The sequence below is a fragment of the Cucurbita pepo genome, chromosome LG08 (genome assembly GCF_002806865.2).
Source record: "Cucurbita pepo subsp. pepo cultivar mu-cu-16 chromosome LG08, ASM280686v2, whole genome shotgun sequence".
Classification (NCBI taxonomy): Eukaryota; Viridiplantae; Streptophyta; class Magnoliopsida; order Cucurbitales; family Cucurbitaceae; genus Cucurbita; species Cucurbita pepo.
In genome coordinates, this window is record NC_036645.1 from 7,643,958 (window position 1) to 7,663,259 (window position 19,302).

Here is a 19,302-nt window from a genome sequence, read left to right on the forward strand (position 1 = left end):
CGTCTGCTAGAGAGATTTTCATATCGTAAGAATTTATATTTATATGTTATTATAAACAATAATGGGTGGTTTTAAGAGGAGGGAAATTTAAGAATGAAAGTGAGGTTGGAGTACAAAAAGGGCACAAGAATAAAACACTTTCTAATGCTGAAAAGAAATTCAGACAGAGGCTTGCAGGTGATGCTTGAAATGCTTTTGATTCTTTTGGAAGAAGCGCCATTGATTGAGCACATGAAGCTGTCTTTATTTAAGTGGATATGAAGGAGGTCAGATATATATATACATATATATATATTGGTTGTTGTCCTTCGACCATACAAACCTAGAACTAAAATGTTCCAACCAAATGTAACCCTCTTAAAGGTGTCACTACATCCATATTTTGATGAAATTGGAAGAATCAAGCATATTATTGTCCCCTGGGTTAGTAATGCAATTACCACATAATATGATCGGGACATATTATTTAAAAACATAACATAATAGGGTTGGATATGTGATAATTCCCCTACACACGGTCCATGCATCGTGGGTCCATCAAGCAAGCTCGTATACATACCCGAGTGCAAATTTTCATTTTAAATTGTTGGTAGATTACATTTGTTTATTGAGCATTGAAATTGAAATAATTGCAACACTTTATTACGGATTTCTTAAATATAAATAAGAGAATATGAATTTAAATAGTTTGATAAGGATTGATATATAAATAGAGAGAAAATAAATATTCCATCATCAAATTGTGTTTCCTAAAGAAACCATATCTTACCCATTGAAGTAAAAAGAATCTAACACCAAATTGGTTTCCAACACCCTTTATACATAAATGAAGATTAGAAGTTGAAAAAGATTGATTATCCTTAATTCCATTGTAAACCCTAAATTACAACAAAGATATCACCCATGCTTTACCTCGGATTTTATTCCATTTCATTATCGATTATCAATTACAAATTCAAAAAACGATCCAGACTCGATAACTATTTAATTTTTAACTTGGGTTTGTTTTTTCTACCATTTTTGTATCGTAATCGAAAGAAATGTTAAAAACTTACGAATATATATATATATATATATATAATTAACAAAAACGAAATAACCTACTCCAAATCTTTTTACTCTTGTTTTTATACATATTTGTACTCATAGTTCCTGAATTTGAAAAATAATCCGTCTATCAACTGAATCGAGAAGGCCAACATCATCAATCGATTGATCTGCAGGTGTATGATGATCATCAATTGAAATATTCAAATCCAAAGCCAAACAAGGGCCACCTTCTTCTTCTTCTTGTTCTTCTTCTTGTTCTTGATCAATCTGTTTTTGTTCTTCATTTTGTTCTTTATTTGATCCATTTTTAATGGGAGGAGAGCAAGCTCTAGACCTGGCACTGAAGCTCTCACAACTAAGAATCACAATGGCGTCCGCTAAACAAACTTGGTGCCCACTAGAGTTGGTGATTCTTCCTCCTTCCATGGCCCTTTTAAACCCCACTTTGGAACAGTAATCCGCTTGCTCAACATCTTCCACTAAAAACACTCTATGAGGGTTTATGGTAACTGCTTCTGCAAACCTCTCTATGTAGCTGCAACTTTGTTCATCTCTTGATCTTTTGTTTCTGCAATCCTCCGTTGAATCTGCCCTTGTGGAGGAGAAGCTGCTCAATGTTATGGACACAAAATTTGATCCAAATATTACTCTTCCTAATTCCGCTGCCACCTTCTCTTTCGCTCCTACGTCATTCCCTGTAAACCCACAAGAACTTATACTCAAAATGGACAATATCATATCATTATGGAACGTTGTGATTCTTAACATGGTATCAGATTCATACGTTTAAAAACTAATATCATATCATTATGGAACGTCGTGATTTCTAACATGGTATTAGATTCATACGTTTAAAAACTAATATCATATCATTGTGGAACGTCGTGATTCCTAACACGTACCTTGAAATAGCAACCAAGTTTCTTCCATCTTCCCTTTTCTCCTCCCCATCCCTGACCTGCATTGAAGAACAGCACTAGCAATATCACCCACCACATTCTTTTGCCATGGTACCTTCTTCTCCAAAGCACTACAAAGCCCCTTGAAATTCTCAGAGTTCAACTCCTTGAACCTACTCACATATTCACCCTCCATCACGACGTCGCTTCCCGACGAAGCTGGTGATGGCGTCGAACCATGATTATTATTCAATTTCTTTCCCTCTCCATTGCCCTCAAAAAGGGAATGTCGTAAGAAATTGAACTGATTATTATTATAATGATGATGATCGTACGAAGACCCAGAAGCCGAAGAAGAAGAATTTGGAAGAATACAAGAGAATGATAAACTTTTGTCTGAAGAAATAATGTTGTTGTTATTGGAATTGTTGTGGATTGAATTGCAAATTGAGTTCCACTTTGTGTAAAGGTCCGTGACTGCGACACAGCTCTGTTACAAAATAAGAAACAACAAAGAGATAATGTCAAATTAAACAAAAAAAAAAAAAAAAAAAAAAAAAAAAAAAAAAAAAAAAAAAAAAANAACACATACTTTTAAAAACATGAAATATTGAAAAATCATTTTCCACGTATGATTTCCATTTATTACACGAATAATTCCATGTAATTACAAGAGGGTTTTTATTAGAATTTCTCATATTATTGGAAATGAAAACTTTGGTAGGTTAAAAAGTAGGGTTTCTTTTTAAAAACAAAACTAAAGAAGAGAAAGTGGAATTCCAGTCATGAACATATTTAGAGTATTTCATGTGGGCCTCTTTAAAAATTGGTGTAATTATGAGTTTAAAGAAGCAAAGTGCATAAAGACATAACATAAAAGAAAGACCTGTTCATTTTCTCCCATGGCTTTCTGTTCATTTTTGTATTGTTGAAGCCATGCAGGAAGAGGAGCTGAAGAGGTTGTCGACTCACTATTATTGGAACCTTGTAAGCTTCTAGCTTCTGTCTCCATCTTACCTGAACACTCAGCACAACAACTTAGCTGAGACTGTCTTTGAATGTCACTGCAACACACACACACACACACACAAAAAAAAACAATCAAAACTTGTTTGGGGTTTGGCCCATATCCAAAGATTACTTTTTTTTTTTTAATGGGAATTTGGAATTAGTGCCAAAAAAAAAAAAAAAGAAACTTTATTGTTTTTCACCTTTCTTTTTATTCTATTATTCCTTTTTCATTTTTGTTCCTTTTTTCCTTGAATTCAAAGTAAAGGGGTTTATGAACGCTTTGGAAGAAGAGAAAAAAAAAAAAAAAAAAAAAAAAAAAAAAAAAAAAAAAAAAANCCAACTCAACCATTGATTCTAACCTGTCAGCCATGAGACTCAAGCTTAAGCTGGCGGGTGGAATTGTAAGAGGATGAATGGCCAATAGAGTTTGAATTGATGGATATCCAGATTTGCATCTCATGTATGTTTGGAATGTTGCAATCCCCATTATCCAAACAACTCCTTTCTCATCATTATCTCCCACATAATTCCTATACGCCAATTTCCCAAGCTCCATGATCATATGCTCCACACCACAATAATTGTAAGCCCTTGTTTCATTGCTTGAGTAATCTATACTCCATTTCATATCTCCTATGTACAAAATAACCCCTTTCCCTAAACAGCTTCTTATCAAACTATTGAGCTCCATAACCTTTTGATCCACTTCTTCTCTTGACCTATTCCTAAAAGATGAAATTGAAAGGTTTATGAATTTTACCTCCTTTAAACACTCCGGCACTTCCCTTTTCTCTATTCTTCCAATTGCTGCCTCAACCACACTTTCAAGGTTTGCTACACACTCCCCTACCACCACCACACTCCTCTTCTTCTTCTCCGCTAATTCGTTGATAACCGCCGCGATGTCGTCCTCGCTCACTCGACCGGAGGCGGGTGACCCTGTTGACGATTTCCCGACGACTGTGCCGAGAAGATTGTTGTTGTTGTTGTTGTTGGTATTGTTATTGTCTTTGGAGGGTTTGGTAGTACAAGTTTGAGATGAATTACACATCTCAATTGATACCACTTGTTCTACTTTACTCTTGACTTGTGTGCTTGAGAAACCAGCTTCCCTCATTACACGGCTAACACTAGGATCGTCTANAATTTTGAGGTCCAAAGGGGATTTTGTAGTGGAAAGTGGAATGCATGTGCTGACAATTAGCAGCAAGGAATGCAGCAGTATCAAAGGCAACTCAGCTTTGCTTTGTTTTCTCTCTCTCTCTCTCTCTCTCTCTCTCTCTCTCTCTCTNGATGTCGTCCTCGCTCACTCGACCGGAGGCGGGTGACCCTGTTGACGATTTCCCGACGACTGTGCCGAGAAGATTGTTGTTGTTGTTGTTGTTGGTATTGTTATTGTCTTTGGAGGGTTTGGTAGTACAAGTTTGAGATGAATTACACATCTCAATTGATACCACTTGTTCTACTTTACTCTTGACTTGTGTGCTTGAGAAACCAGCTTCCCTCATTACACGGCTAACACTAGGATCGTCTAAAATGGAAATAATAAGCTGTTCCAGCTCGATTTTGACGGTGAGAAGGGGTTGTTGTTGGTTTTCAATGGAGCCACGGCGTTGGTGGGCTTGAGCTCGTTTGAAAGCTGCAACAAGGGCGTTGGAAATTGAAGGGTGTTGTTGAGATTGAGGGCCTAACATGGGGCTGGAATTTGAAGCTGGAAGACGGTTTAAGGCAACATTAAAACAAAGTTCTAAAGCTTTGCACTGAAGAGGATGAGAATGGGATTGAAGACATGCCGTCCTAAGGAGGCCAGTGGGAGCTGTGAGCATGGTGCTAGCCACATGGAGAGGCGTCACTTGGGCATGGCCACGGCGTTTGGCTAAAATCACTGCTTGCTTTACAACGCTCAAAGCCTCAGAAGTTAGAGCTTGTTGCACTGTGCAACCACTTGTTCTCATACTTGGAAGGAAGGAAGGAAGGAAGGAAGGAAGAACACAAAGAACAAGAAGAAAGGAAGGATTTTTATGTGTTGGGTGTCAAAAATGGNGTAAAATTTTGAGGTCCAAAGGGGATTTTGTAGTGGAAAGTGGAATGCATGTGCTGACAATTAGCAGCAAGGAATGCAGCAGTATCAAAGGCAACTCAGCTTTGCTTTGTTTTCTCTCTCTCTCTCTCTCTCTCTCTCTCTCTCTCTCTCTCTCTCTTCAAATACAAAAAGGATATATTTTCTCTCTCTTTTTTATGCAAGTTTTGTTAAGGTATTATATATATATATATATATATATATANGCTGGAAGACGGTTTAAGGCAACATTAAAACAAAGTTCTAAAGCTTTGCACTGAAGAGGATGAGAATGGGATTGAAGACATGCCGTCCTAAGGAGGCCAGTGGGAGCTGTGAGCATGGTGCTAGCCACATGGAGAGGCGTCACTTGGGCATGGCCACGGCGTTTGGCTAAAATCACTGCTTGCTTTACAACGCTCAAAGCCTCAGAAGTTAGAGCTTGTTGCACTGTGCAACCACTTGTTCTCATACTTGGAAGGAAGGAAGGAAGGAAGGAAGGAAGAACACAAAGAACAAGAAGAAAGGAAGGATTTTTATGTGTTGGGTGTCAAAAATGGAAGATGGGCATGGTGGGATTTGGAGAGAAAATATAAGGGGGGGGGATATATATATATATATATATATTCATAGTAATGGCACTAACATCAAAATCAATACAACAAATCTTATATTTTTATGTATACCAAAGCATTGGGATATTCTGTTTTGGTAAGGGGAAGTGGGATTCACGTATTGAGTAGCAATTTTTGGAGAGACAGCATAACCAAACACAAGTTGAGTTGTGGAGCTAGAAATAGTAAAAGTGATGGATGTTCATGTTCATGTTTATGTTCATGTTCATGTTTATGTGTTTGATGGAATGGTTTAAGGTAGGGTATGGAGAAAAGAGAGAAAATGAATGGGGAAGTGTGTCCAATATTCATTTGGGAATCAAAGATATGTGTTGGAGTGAGGGCTTTGAATTGAACATTTGATGCATTCCCCCAAAATTCCCTTCCTTCATTCTCTATTTTTTTCTTAAAAGTTGTTCACTTTACTCCCTTCTCAAAACCCTTTCTCTTTTCTATTATTAAATCATCCAAACTCATTCCACCTTTTGATTATATCTCTATCATTACTCTATAGCAGGTAGAGTAAAAAAACAGGTATATGAATGAATCATAACCCAGTAGTCTTGAGAATAGGGTGGCTTTGAAAGTTCATTAACCTATCACTCCTGAGCCTAAATTGTTACAATAAGAAGATGGTTACAATATAGAATCAAAACCATATCATACGATGATGGTTACTATACGATAGGATTGACTTTAGAAGTTCATTAACTTATCACTCTTATTTAGATATGATCTCAAACATTATAGATATACATTAGTTGAGCCTTGCATAAGATAAATTGGGTAATATATGACACCAAATACCTCCTAACACACATATGAAAAGATTTCAAAATTGAAATTATAGCTCCTTTCATTATACATGAAGCCATTGAAAAAAGATAAAGTGGCATTGGCTACAAACACTTGGATCCATTAAAAAGAACACATAAACATCGAAATCCTTGAGAAGCCATTCATTTTATTATTTTTCTTTTTGAATTACCAACCCCATCTACATCTAGATCAAGAGAGAAAAAAAAAAAGGGAAAAAGAAAAGAGAAAAGAAAAAAGAAAAAAGAAAAAGAAAAAAGAAAGAATTTTTATAGTAATTTCTCCAACACAACAAACGAGAGAGATCTGTTTTGTCATTCTTCAATCATCTTCATCTTTCTTTTTTTCTTTTTTTCTTCGTTGTTCTTACGGAAAGAGCTATTTGAAAGAAAGAAAAAAGAAAATGGCGAAACAATGATGGAATAAAGATTAAAGATGGTAGCGATCTAAAGAGAGTTCCAGTCACCTATGCATGAAATCGATTTGCTTTCTTTACGACCAACGTTTGCTTCAAACTTGTTCTAATTCTTCATAACATTCATATTTTATTACGAAATCCTTAATTTGACTGAAACTATGATGAACAATAGATGAAATGGGAGAAAGAAATAAATGATTGGAAGTCATTACATACAAACTTGAATCCATTTTGTTTGTAGGGACCTTAAAATAAAAATAGAATTTGTGGGTTTAACTGTACATATAGTTAAGAATGCTTTTGGTCTCGGTCAAAAAGTTAAGTTGTAGTATCCATCTTTGTTGTCCTTAAAAGACATACAAAGAGAGCACCCAATAATTTGAACACAACACAAAGCATTTTATGGCCTAAAATGCTCCAAAAGGAGTGTTTGAATATGGAAAGAAACAATGAAGAAGTAGAAGAAGAACAACAAGAACAAGAGAATAAATGCATTGCTTCATAACCACCCTATCTCTCTTCTCTTTCAACTTTCAAAGAGTAACTATAACAAAAGCCCACTCCTCCCAAAGCTAATATCGGTTTTTCCTTTCAGACTTCCCCTCAACGTTTTTAAAATACGTCTGGTAGGGAAAAGTTTCTACACTCTTATAAAAAATGTTTCGTTCCCCTCTCCAACCGATATGGGATTTCACAATCCACAAGGTCTAGCGTCTTTGCTGGCACACCGTCCGTGTCTTGCTCTGATACCATTTGTAACAGCCCAAACCCACTTGTTCTCTTTGGACTTTTCTCTCAAAATTCTTAAAACGCGTCTACTAAGAAGAGATTTCCACACTTTTATACTAATATTTTGTTCACCTCTCTCCAACTGAGGTGAAATTTGATAGAGAGATTAAGTAAAAGGAAGGTAATTAGAAGTGCATTAAACAAGATAGGGTGCTTTGTTCAAAATTCTGGTTGTTGGGTTTTGTTTTAGGTTTGTTTTAGTAAAAGCAAAGCAAAGAAGTGTGAGGAAAAAAGGTGATATTAAAAGCAAAATATGGCATTATCTACTCAAAAGGGGTGCTCATTTATATGCTTTTGGAGCTTCAAAATAAGCATCTTTGGTCCCTCTACGTGGCCATGTGAGTTAAAGCAGAGCAGTGACCAAAACCATATTGAAATTTATAGAAAGAGAGTGTAAATAGTTACAAAGTTCAAAGAGGAAGGGAGTGAGGCTTAAAGCTTACGATATGAGGAAAAAAAAAGTTGGTACAATTTTGAAATGACAGGCTTAAGTTTATGTAAAGGGTGATACGTACCATCCCCACAAACACCGCCTTTTTCTTAAAGTTCTAATATTCTTTGCTCGAGTCCCTACAATCTTACTTAATTTCCCACAAAACTCTCTTCCTTTTCCATCTAAATTATATCAAATCTCCACTTAAAAGGCGTAAGTCTCCAACATTATTATGATTATCCTCTTTAATCATTCGTGTCTTATCAATCTCTCACTCTCAATCATTTCTCTTCCACCCTCGAAGCATTTTCCCGTTACTTAATCGCTCCGTTCCTTTTACAGTAATCATATATAGTTTGATCGGCTTAGAATTTGAGTGGGATGATTGTTGTAATGATAATAGTCCTTTTTACTTTGAGATTCATTCTATGATTGAAGGGTTTAATCTAGAATGTGTTCTAGATATTGAAAAAAAAAACATAATGTTGTGTCATGTTGTTATATCAGCTCAATCCCACCACTTGTAGATCATTTTGGTACGTTACGTATTGCCGTCAGTCTCATGATTTTAAAATGCATCTATTAGGGAGAAGTTTCCACACCCACACCATTACAAGGAATACTTCGTTTCCCTCTCCAACCGATGTGAGATCTCACAATCCACACCTCTTGAGGGTCTAACGTCCTTACTGGCATATCGCCTCATGACAGGCTCTAATAAAGTATGCTTCATTATCTCTTCAGCTTATATGAGATCTCACAATATATCTATGTTTCTCATTCAAATAGCCAATAGTATAATGAGCTAATGGTGGTCATTTCCCCTCCATTCCTTACCGCAAACCACACATGCCTTCCTAACCCTGAAGTGAAAGCTATTCTATAACAATGGTTCTCCTGTATTTAAATGACTCTTAACTCTATTTAGAATCAAATTCAAGAGTAATGCATCAAAATCAAAATCCCTCGGTTGTCTAACTCTATCAGCAACCACTGAATAATATGCGTCACGGTTGGCCATTTCAAGCACTAGCCTTCTAAACTGAACAAAAGTTGATTAAAATAGAGAATCTTTTATGAGCGGAGCCGTACCATGCGTCGGTCACGAAAAAAATAGGAAGGGCACATCTTGTTTCGACCGGTAATTGTCGAAAGTAAAGGTGAGATGTGAAAGTTGCAGGAGAGCCTCCAATAGCACCAGCAGAGGCGGCAGGTCATCGTTCATTAAAGGTCTCTGTGGAAAGAAAGAGCATTATGTAAATTGATGCCAATGGAATCATTAAAATATCCGAAATTGTTGCAGGGAAAAGAAACCCACATTTTCAGACCAACAAAAATCGTACGGACGTGGAATATATCAGTCGTCGAGATGCCCAAGATAGAAGCCCATCAGGCCCAATTCTCAGCCCAATATTAATCTAATAAAGTTTAGCTTTTGTGGGCCATATACATATGGGCCCATTCATCACGCATCTTATCAAATTATGTTACATTTCCTTCCAACGTAATTAACATTATTTAATTAATATTTTAATTCTACGGGTATCGTGTGAGAATTTAATTAATTGGAGGATTATTTAATTTCTTATTTTATTTTAATACCTATCTTTTTATTTATTTATTTATTTACTAATTCTTTTCCTATGAAATAGAAGAAAAAATAATGAGACTGGCGATTATATGTAACGGACTAAATATCTACTAGCAGTAGATTTTGGTTGTTACAAATGGTACCAAAGTCATTCACAAAGTAGTATGGCACTGTGCCTCCAGGGGGTAGATTGTAAGATCCCGCATTAGTTGGAGAGAAAAACAAAGCATTTATTATGAGGGGTTTGGACCATATTTGATAGCAGTAGGCTTGAATTGTTACAAATGATATCAAAGTCAGTCACCGGAAGGTGCGAGGCTAGACCCTCTCCGATATTTACTAGCAATGGGGTTAGACTGTTACAAATGATATCAAAATTTGACACCGAACGGTGCACGAGTAGACCCTCTCTATAATAAACTCTCCAAACATCCTCAACGTTATATCATTGCGTGATACAATGAATATAAAAAGTCACTAAAAGGTGCTTTTGTTTTTAAATTGAAAAGAATAGCCTTACCCGAAAGAATTGAAATTCTATATGGTTTAACCTAAAGAACCCAATTCCACACGGAAAGAAAAAGAGGGAGAGAATCTAATATCTTTATCAGAATAAATAGTAATATAACATTTTTGTAACTGTCAAGTCTACGAATAGCCGCAACCAAGTATTCTCTACTGTGTACTTTCCTGTTAAACTGATTTGATGTTCAAGACGGGTTTTAAAATCTTGAGAGAAAAAAATAATAATAATAATAAATAGGAGAAAAGTTTCCATTTAGCCACAAGCATGTGGGTGTGACTCAATTTTGGGTGTTGGCACTCAATTTCATAATCACATGTCGTCTTCCCCCAACTAATTTCATTATCAACCACCCCACTCTCTCCTTTTTTATTTAATACACCTTTTCCGACATTTATTTACTCTATTTTCTTCCTTTGATGATCAAATATGACACATTTGATTACAATATCATCCAGTAATTATTACAACAAAGGGGGGAAAAATATGATTTTGAATTGTTAAATTTAAACCAACGTCGTAGCTCCGGTGAATATGCCAGCCGCCGACCACCGAAAGCTACAAACATAACAACAGCATACTATACTGAATCCACGCCGCTTCTAACTGCAAGTCTGTTGCCGAAATCCTAATCTTTCATTCACCAAATCATATTCCACATAGAAATTTTGCTGCTGAAAAGCCCCCAAAATCACGGACGGCCCACTGCCGCCGCCCGCCGCATCCTTGTGCGTTACAACCGTCAAACACGCAACGCCGGAGCTACTAACCAAAGCGAAGTAGTTATTTAATGGCAGTGCCCATTTCGCTCCGCCTTTAAACTGGAATATCAACTCCGGAAACTCCACCGATTTCTCCTTGGAAATGTCAAAACATGGCAGCAATCCGGTGGCGGATTCCACGTCGGTGGCTCTCGTCCGATTCGCTAACTGCTTCTCGAACGCTTCCGCCACGGCTTCGAACACTGGTTTGTCCATAAACGTGAAGGTAGAGCCGGAATCAATGATAGATCCACCGCTGCCGTCGGATCCCGGCACTAGATACTTGTACGGTACCTTCACGTCCTGGTTACCGACGAGGATTTTCCGTATTGATAAGTAATAGTATTCCTTATAAGCATGGTTAGATACAGAGGGATTCTGGCGGAACGGCGTGTAGGTGAGATCGCCGGTCTTTGCCCCGCCGGAATCCAGAATCAGCTCGCCGGAATGCGGCGAGTCGTCGAATTTCCGAGACGCGAGACAGTAGGCAAATTTCTTCAGACCCATTTGCGACGGAAGCGATTCGGATCCTCGGCCGAATCCAGCGATTCCAGAGGGCTGATGAATCGAAAGAAACGAACACCCCACAACGAAATTGGGGATTTTTTGATCGGGAAAATCCAGCGTCTCCGATAGCAAAAGCCCGGCCGTGGAACCAGAGCCATACTGAACAACATAAGCAGGACATGTTTGGGTACAATTCTCTGTTTTCAGGTTACAATTCCGGCACTGAGACTTCACGTCAGGGCCGAAAACCCAAGCACATTTTGGATTCTGGCAGCCGACAAGCTTGGAGGAAGAGGACAATTTGGGGACAAATCTGGGGATTCGGAGAGGATCTATTTTGGGAAACGAACATTGGGAACAGAGATATTTGGAAGTACAAGGAAACCAAACGAGGCTGCTACCTGTATCAAATATCAAATGGAGAGTCTGGGGTGGGGTACCGAAGCTGAGTGGAGCAGAGTAAGCTCCATAGCTATGGGGGGAGAGAGGGGATTTGGAAACGGAGTTGGATTTTGGGGTTTTGATTTGATGGGCTCTGTTCTGGGAAGCAGAGGCGAGGAAATTGAGATTTTGGAGTGGATCTGAGGAAGAAGGGTGGGGGAAGGCGGAGAGAGGGAGAGTGATGGAGTTGGTGTTGGCGTCGACAATGGCGGAAACAGAGAAGAGGAGGAGAATGTATGAGAAACAGAGAGGGGGAGGAGCCGCCATGGAAGAAGCTTGGATTGGGTTCTTCCTTGGAAGTATAAATGGGGGGAGGAAGAACTAAGAAGGGGAAGGGGACAAGAGGGTGAGCTGGAAGCAGCGCACAAGTTTCAGCGTTAAGTAGAGAGTGTACTATGGAATCAACATCAGCCATGTGATCTTGACACGGTATGCATTTCATCGTACTTAAGGATTTAATTAAATTTAATTAAATTGATGGATTTTTAATCTTCGCTGTTCTGTTCTACAAGACATACATTTCATCCTATTCAAGAGTTTAATTAAATTGATGGATTTTTGTACGTTTGTTTTTCTGTTCTACATGACACGGAATGCATTTCATCTGTTCTACATGACACGACATGCATTTCATAGTACTTAATGGTTTAATTAAATTGATGGATTTTTAATCTTTATTGTTCTGTACTACATGACAAGGCATGCATTTCATTGTACTTAAGGGTTTAATTAAATTGATCGGTTTTTAATTTGTTCGATTCTACATGACAGTACATGGATTTCATCCTACTTAGGGTTTAATTAAATTGATTGATTTTTAATCTCGTTTAGTTTTATTCTTAAATCTATTAAAAATTCATGACTTCAAAAAAAAAAAAAAAAAATTAAAATATAAATAATTTACTAATTTTTAATTTCATTTCTGAGTGTTTTCATCCAATGAATCTAAGAGTACATCTAAATTAAAGTAATTCTCAAAAAAGGTTTAAAAGAAAGTCACTATACATCCTTTTTCACTAGCTCAATTATAGAAACTTCAGGATTAAATATGTTTTACTTGGAACAATTCTATATTAAGTGACATCTTATGAATTTTTCAGAGATGCATGTGAGTGAGGACAAAACATGTTAGATAGACTAGTGTAGTCGTGTTGGTCTGTGTGGATAGTCAACCCTTAAAAAACATGTTTTAAGGAGAATGTTGAGCTTTCCGATGTCGAATCTCAATTCTGAACTCTCATATGAATCCTGGGTATGAGATGTTACAAATAGTATCATAATGTTGGGTTTTTCAGGTGTCAAATCCCGATTATGAATTTTCATCTAAATTCTAGGTATGAGAGGTTATAAATGGTATCAGAGCAGAGCAACACCTTTCTCGATAAAACGTGATTCGAAGACGAACGAATGCAAAAATTAGTCAACATGCGATATCCAAATAAATGTGAGTGATACATGAATGAACCAAACTTACACCGTCCTCCCAACATATTCAAGCTATAACAATTTATTCGGTTTCGCACCTCTGCCCATTCTTTGTCCTTCTCTCTCTATATCTTGGTTCCGAAGGAAGGCATCCTTCACTATGAAGGTTCTTCTTTACTCTTATATAAAAGTGGTGTGGCAGAGGAAAAAGAATAACCACTTTGATATTGGACAACATAAAGTGTCACACTTTTTAACTAATACCAACCTTTTGCATTTATGATCAAATAAACATCATTTTTCCATATTTAATTCACATTTCTTTTTTTCTTTCTTCGTTCCATGCTTCGAAATTAAGATAATCTCAACCTTTCTCGGAAAATTAACCTCCAAACAAATTTAGATAGCTTCAAGATTAATTTTTTCGATGTTTATTATTCTACTACTTCAACAATGATAAATGGAGTCATCGAACCGAACATCCATTCAAATAACGGTCTACTACTGTTCCTGGTCGACGTACTAAATTTGTAATTTAACCACGCAACTAGAAATGTAATGGGTCGATCCAATAACCTTTCGAAGTTAAATATGGACTTTGACCTCTAATCCAAAGTTCATTACAGGGTCGGCCCAATAGTTCTTACACACAGCCCAATAACTAAAACTTTGTCTTCACCTTGAAATTTTATAATTATTTAATAATTTTTTATACATGATTTTTTCAATTTATTTATCCAATTTTGTATATAATACATCATTGAATTTCAAAACATATTAGAATAATATTATTAGATATTTACAAAATTGAAAATTTTTGGATTAAATTTATAATTTAACTTTTTTTTTTTTTTTAATATTAGAATTTAAACCTACCATTTTTGTAAAAGAAAATAAAGATAAGCCAATAGCTCAGCGTTTAAAAAATCATCTAAGATTCAGCTAATGAAATACCAAATCCAATTAAAAACACATGTAATATTAGCCACAAAATCTAATCCAAACAAGAAAAAAAAAAACAGTTAACATTAACATAAATAACTAATTTCAAACTGACACCTCTTGATTCCAAAAACAATATACCAAAACTAATTATCTCAAATGTGGAACAAATGTCACTACAACAAGTTTGACTTTTCCAACACTAATAAATTTATTTATTTATTTATTTATTTATTTATTTATTTCTCATANTATGAGATAGCGACATTAACGGCTTTTTGTCACATTTTTACACCAAATTCATTGCTTCTATGGGTTTACTGGGTTGATTTTATGTATTCAAGTTTGCATGAAGACAATATTTCCACCAAACAAAGTTTAAATGGTCCCATTCATTAGATATGTTACATATTTGTTCTCTTTCTCAAAACATCACTTTACAACAAAACTAAAATTTTATATTCATATTCTTATGCTTTACCCGTCTCATAAATAATAATAAAATATTTCAAAATTTAGAATTGCTTCCCCGAATCACTTTTTTAAAGCGCTATAAAGTTAGCCATAAAGTTTTTGTAAAATTTTTTAAAGATGTAAATAATGGCCTATTGCGTATCGTTTCAATCTCATGGTTTTAAAATATGTTTATTATGAACACGGACTCAAGCCCACCGCTAAGAGATATTATTTTCATGAGATTTCACATCAGTTGAAGAGAGGTACAATCCATAGAAATAATTATGAATATTTATGTGTATTATTCTCCGCATAAAAAAGATATGCATCTATTGACAATAACATATGATCATAATATATTGTATTAATTTTTAATATATCCTCTATTTTAGTCAAAGAAAATTACTGGTGGACAGAAGAAAAATACTTAAATGGGAGAGATTGATGGCGATCTGGGATGCATGAATTGGATTGGTCATTTATTTAAATCATAAAAAGTGCAAAACACAACTTCTTTTATAATATTATTTTATTTCATTTACTATTATTATTTTGGGTATTTTTTATTCGAGAGCGTTTAAAAGCAACTTTGTAACGAAATTGTATCCACTGCAGGCAGATATCTCTTATATATCATCTTGAGCCTCAACCACTCTTTTGGAGACCAACATATTCGTTGGTATACTGTCTAGTGTCTAGTTCTGATACCACATATTACAGTCTAACCTCACCACTAACCGATATTATCCATTTTGATTTAGTTACGTATCACTGTTTTCAAACGCGTCTATTAAGGAGAGACTTCTACACCCGTAAAAGAAATGTTTTATTCTCCATCTCCTACCGGAATCTTAGAGCAATTTCATGTCAATTGTCTTATTTTTTTTTAAAAAAAAAATTGATTTCCCCGCCAAATTTTGATTTTTCTTCAATCAATAGGTTAATTTGGATTAAATTCAACAAAAAAAAAAAAAAAAAAAAAAAAAAAAAAAAAAAAAAAAAAANCACTTACACCCTTAAACTAATGCAAACGCAATTAAAAATTATGAGCAAAATTGATTGAATAATAGAGTATTAACGTTGAAAAAGTTGTTATTAATTGGTATTATAATAATAATAATCATAAAATGGTAATTTTTCTCGTGCTAATTATCCTTAAAAATGCGTAAATAAGAATATGTTGACCTACGTGGAACACAACTTATGATAATCTAAACAAAATCGAACCCAATCCACGTGTCAAATTCCTATTCACGCAGATTTAAAGGTCCACGCGTAGTAGATTACGTATACACATTCGTAATCAAAATCCCATATGAAAAACAAATGTAAAATTTTAAATTTTAAAAAACGAGTTTTTCTCCAAATATTCCACTTTCCATATAATATAAAAATTTTGCAACTTTTTTAAATTTCAGAAAAGAACAAAAGCCTTTTCTTTCTACTTTTTTTTTTTTTTTTTAAAATAAAAAATAAAATTAAAAATAAAATTAAAATTAAAAGAGTTTTGGTGTTTATATAAACAAATTCTCAGTTGGGTTTGTTTCTCAAGCTTCCTCCTTGTCTCATTTTAGAGAGAGAAAGAAAGAAGAATGGAAGAGACAAAATCCAAATTCAAGAGGATTTGTGTTTTCTGTGGAAGCAGTTCTGGGAACAAGCCCACCTACCAGTCTGCTGCTGTTGAGCTTGCCAAAGAACTGGTTCGTTCCTCTTCCTTTTTTCTTTCGGGTTTCTCTTCGCACGCTTTTAAAACTCGTCTGCTACAAAGAAATTTTTTAACTTTTATAAAAAATGATTCTTTCTCATCTACGATTGATATCAATGTGAAATCTCATAATTCATCTCTTTCTGAGTCAATATCTTTGCTGGTACACTAATCGGTCTGTAATTTGATACCATGATACCATGAGGGTTGAGCTATAACCTGTCTCATGCATGATCTAAAAAAAAATTCATTTTTAAGGTTTTGTGCATAAATATTTGTCAACTAGGAAACCAAATGTGGTTGCTTGATATGATGACACCTCTAATGATCCCTGGTTTTTTAGCTACACTTGGCTATCTTCTTCACACTCTTCTATGCCTCATTTTCTTCATTATCGTTTAAAAATCAAAATTTTTTTCCATTGTTTTCTTGCGCCACGTGTTTGAATTTTGAATGTTTTTGTTTTTGTTTTTTTTTTTTTTTTTTTTTTTTTTTTTNTTTTTTTGTTGGAAGGTGGAGAGAAGAATTGATCTTGTTTATGGAGGAGGCAGCGTGGGATTGATGGGTCTTGTTTCTCGAGCTGTTCATGATGGCGGCCGTCATGTTCTAGGGTCTATCTCTCTCTCTTTCTTTACATTTCTTCATAATCTCATCTTCTAATTACAAGGCATCATTCATAATTAAGTTGTTTTGGGGTTTTGTTCAAAAAGTTATGATTTTGTTGGAACCCGACAGCTCTATTTGATTATTATTTGTAAATTTTTATGTTTTGGAAGTCAATGAGAACATTCATGGAATGTTGATCTTTGTGTGTTTTTGTTTGTTCTACAGAATAATTCCACGAACCCTAATGCCGGTTGAGGTACATACACTAAAGTTCTAACATTTGTACCATTTTTTTTTTCTCCTTTGCATGAACTAATGGCTACTAAGTTTATGAATTTTGAATATGTTTAGATCACTGGTGGGACTGTTGGAGAAGTCAAACCCGTGTCGGATATGCACCAAAGAAAGGCCGAGATGGCTCGCCAAGCCGATGCTTTCATCGCTTTACCAGGTACTCGTTGATCTCATATGTCGTTCGGTTCAAGTTCGGGTTCAAATTCGGTGAATTTAACAACTTTGAAATTGAATCATAGGAGGATATGGGACCCTTGAAGAGCTTCTTGAAGTTATTACATGGGCACAACTTGGGATCCATCGCAAGCCAGTGAGTATTAAAAAAATCTTCATTTTATGTGAATATACTTTGTCTTAACCACCTAAATTCTCGAATTTTGGCTAACAGGGAGAGACAGTTGAAACTGTTGGATGATGAAAGTCCGTTAATTTAGGGAATGTTCATGGGTTTATAATCAAAGAATATTCTCAGCAAAGTCACGAGAGTTTATATTTAAAGTGGACAATATCATACTATTGTGGAGAGTCGTATTCGTCTAACATAGACATTTGGTCTCATCCATAAATGGCATGTCATGTTTAAGGCATAATGATATAAAATCATAATAGCCATTTCACATGATAAGCATGTTCTAGTTTGGCCCTCCATTTTATAATTATTCCCCATGTCTTTTGGAGAACACACCAAAAAAGATCCCATTTTTCAACACCCTTTTGCTTCATAAACAAGTTATTCGACCGTAATCATAATCAAAAGAGTTCTCGAGTCTATTTAGTCAAATGCTCGATACGGATAACGGTTGGGTCAACCCTCAATCCGAAATCGAGAGAGAATAACAATCCTTGGAATAGAATCAAAATATGTGAATACGAGTCAAGTTGGTAATCATAACGCAATTATTATTATTATTAAGAATATATTTTGATGGAAACAAGGAGAGGAGGAGATGTTAAATTTAAAAGGCACATTAAATTGGTGGTCAAACAAAGTTGTATGATTAATTATGAAAAAAAAATGATATAAAATTTGCACAGGTGGGACTGTTGAATGTGGATGGATACTACAATTCGTTGCTGAGTTTCATCGATAAAACAGTTGATGAAGGCTTTGTTTCGCCAACTGCACGTCGAATTATTGTGTCTGCTCCAACTGCTAAGCTTTTAGTCCAACAACTTGAGGTACTTTCTTTTTTAATCGCACGAAACATTTCTTATAAAGTTGTGAAAATTCTTCCCGACAATTTTAAAATCGTTAGGGTAACAGCTATACTGTAACAAATCAGACAATATCTACTAGTTGTGGTCTTGGACTGTGAGCTAGGGTTCCACGTAATACATGAATACGAACCCGAGTTTGAGTTTTTTTTTTCTTTTCTTTTTTAAATGCGACAGGAATACGAACCTAAGTACGACGAGATAATATCACAGTTGGTGTGGGAAGATGGGGACAGGAGGAGTTACGTGGCCGAATCAGAGATTGCCACGTAATACATGTGGTTTTGGTCAAAGTGCTTGATGGAAAAAAAGCGGGGGTGTTTTGTCTTTACTTGGGTATACAATATTTTATAATAAAATATATAATATTATATAAACTTCAACACAGGAACACAGGAACACAGGAACACAGTGAACTAACCTTTTTTTTTCCCTTTTCTTTTTATTATTTTCTTGTGGGCATTTATGTATAAATGTTGGAAGTGAAAACAAAAAGAAATTGGGAATATAAAGGCTTTGTTTTTATATATATATATATATATATATATATAATTATTATGTATTATTAATTGAAATAAAAATTGTATAGTATAATTTGACTTTTGAAGTAATGAATGGTAAGCGTGGACATGTGAGGCACATGTTTAATGATTAATGTCCCAAGAAAAAGTGTATAATTTTGTATTAATTCCATGATAGATTGTGTGTTAAGCAATCAAATTAAATATCTAAGTTCGGTTCATTGAA

General features: G+C 35.3%; 3 protein-coding genes across 5 annotated transcripts; 1 reads left to right on the forward strand and 2 right to left on the reverse strand.

The window, feature by feature from the left end:
• Window positions 1-1,051: 1,051 nt before the first annotated feature.
• On the reverse strand, window positions 1,052-4,977 carry LOC111800318 (protein SMAX1-LIKE 3-like). 3 transcript variants are annotated; one of them, XM_023683955.1, is made up of 5 exons: window positions 4,456-4,977; window positions 3,320-4,064; window positions 2,836-3,013; window positions 1,953-2,439; window positions 1,052-1,745 (listed from the first exon to the last, which is right to left on the reverse strand). In XM_023683955.1, the coding sequence occupies exons 1-5, from the start codon at window positions 4,913-4,915 to the stop codon at window positions 1,144-1,146; spliced, it is 2,472 nt and encodes an 823-aa protein (XP_023539723.1). In that variant the 5' UTR covers window positions 4,916-4,977; the 3' UTR covers window positions 1,052-1,143. The 3 variants fall into 3 exon arrangements, with proteins under 3 accessions (XP_023539723.1, XP_023539724.1, XP_023539722.1); XM_023683956.1 differs by having other exon boundaries at window positions 3,320-3,977; window positions 4,351-4,977; XM_023683954.1 differs by having other exon boundaries at window positions 3,320-3,864; window positions 4,256-4,977.
• A 5,463-nt stretch (window positions 4,978-10,440) lies between these two features.
• Window positions 10,441-12,332, reverse strand: LOC111800923 (probable aspartyl protease At4g16563). The gene has a single exon (XM_023684843.1). The coding sequence runs from the start codon at window positions 12,177-12,179 to the stop codon at window positions 10,806-10,808; it is 1,374 nt and encodes a 457-aa protein (XP_023540611.1). The 5' UTR covers window positions 12,180-12,332; the 3' UTR covers window positions 10,441-10,805.
• Window positions 12,333-16,279: 3,947 nt separating this feature from the next.
• On the forward strand, window positions 16,280-18,932 carry LOC111801117 (cytokinin riboside 5'-monophosphate phosphoribohydrolase LOG7-like). The gene is made up of 7 exons (XM_023685101.1): window positions 16,280-16,435; window positions 16,954-17,051; window positions 17,272-17,302; window positions 17,398-17,497; window positions 17,580-17,650; window positions 18,376-18,519; window positions 18,733-18,932. Exons 1-7 carry the CDS (start codon window positions 16,328-16,330, stop codon window positions 18,826-18,828), a joined length of 648 nt encoding a protein of 215 aa, XP_023540869.1. The 5' UTR covers window positions 16,280-16,327; the 3' UTR covers window positions 18,829-18,932.
• Window positions 18,933-19,302: the final 370 nt, after the last annotated feature.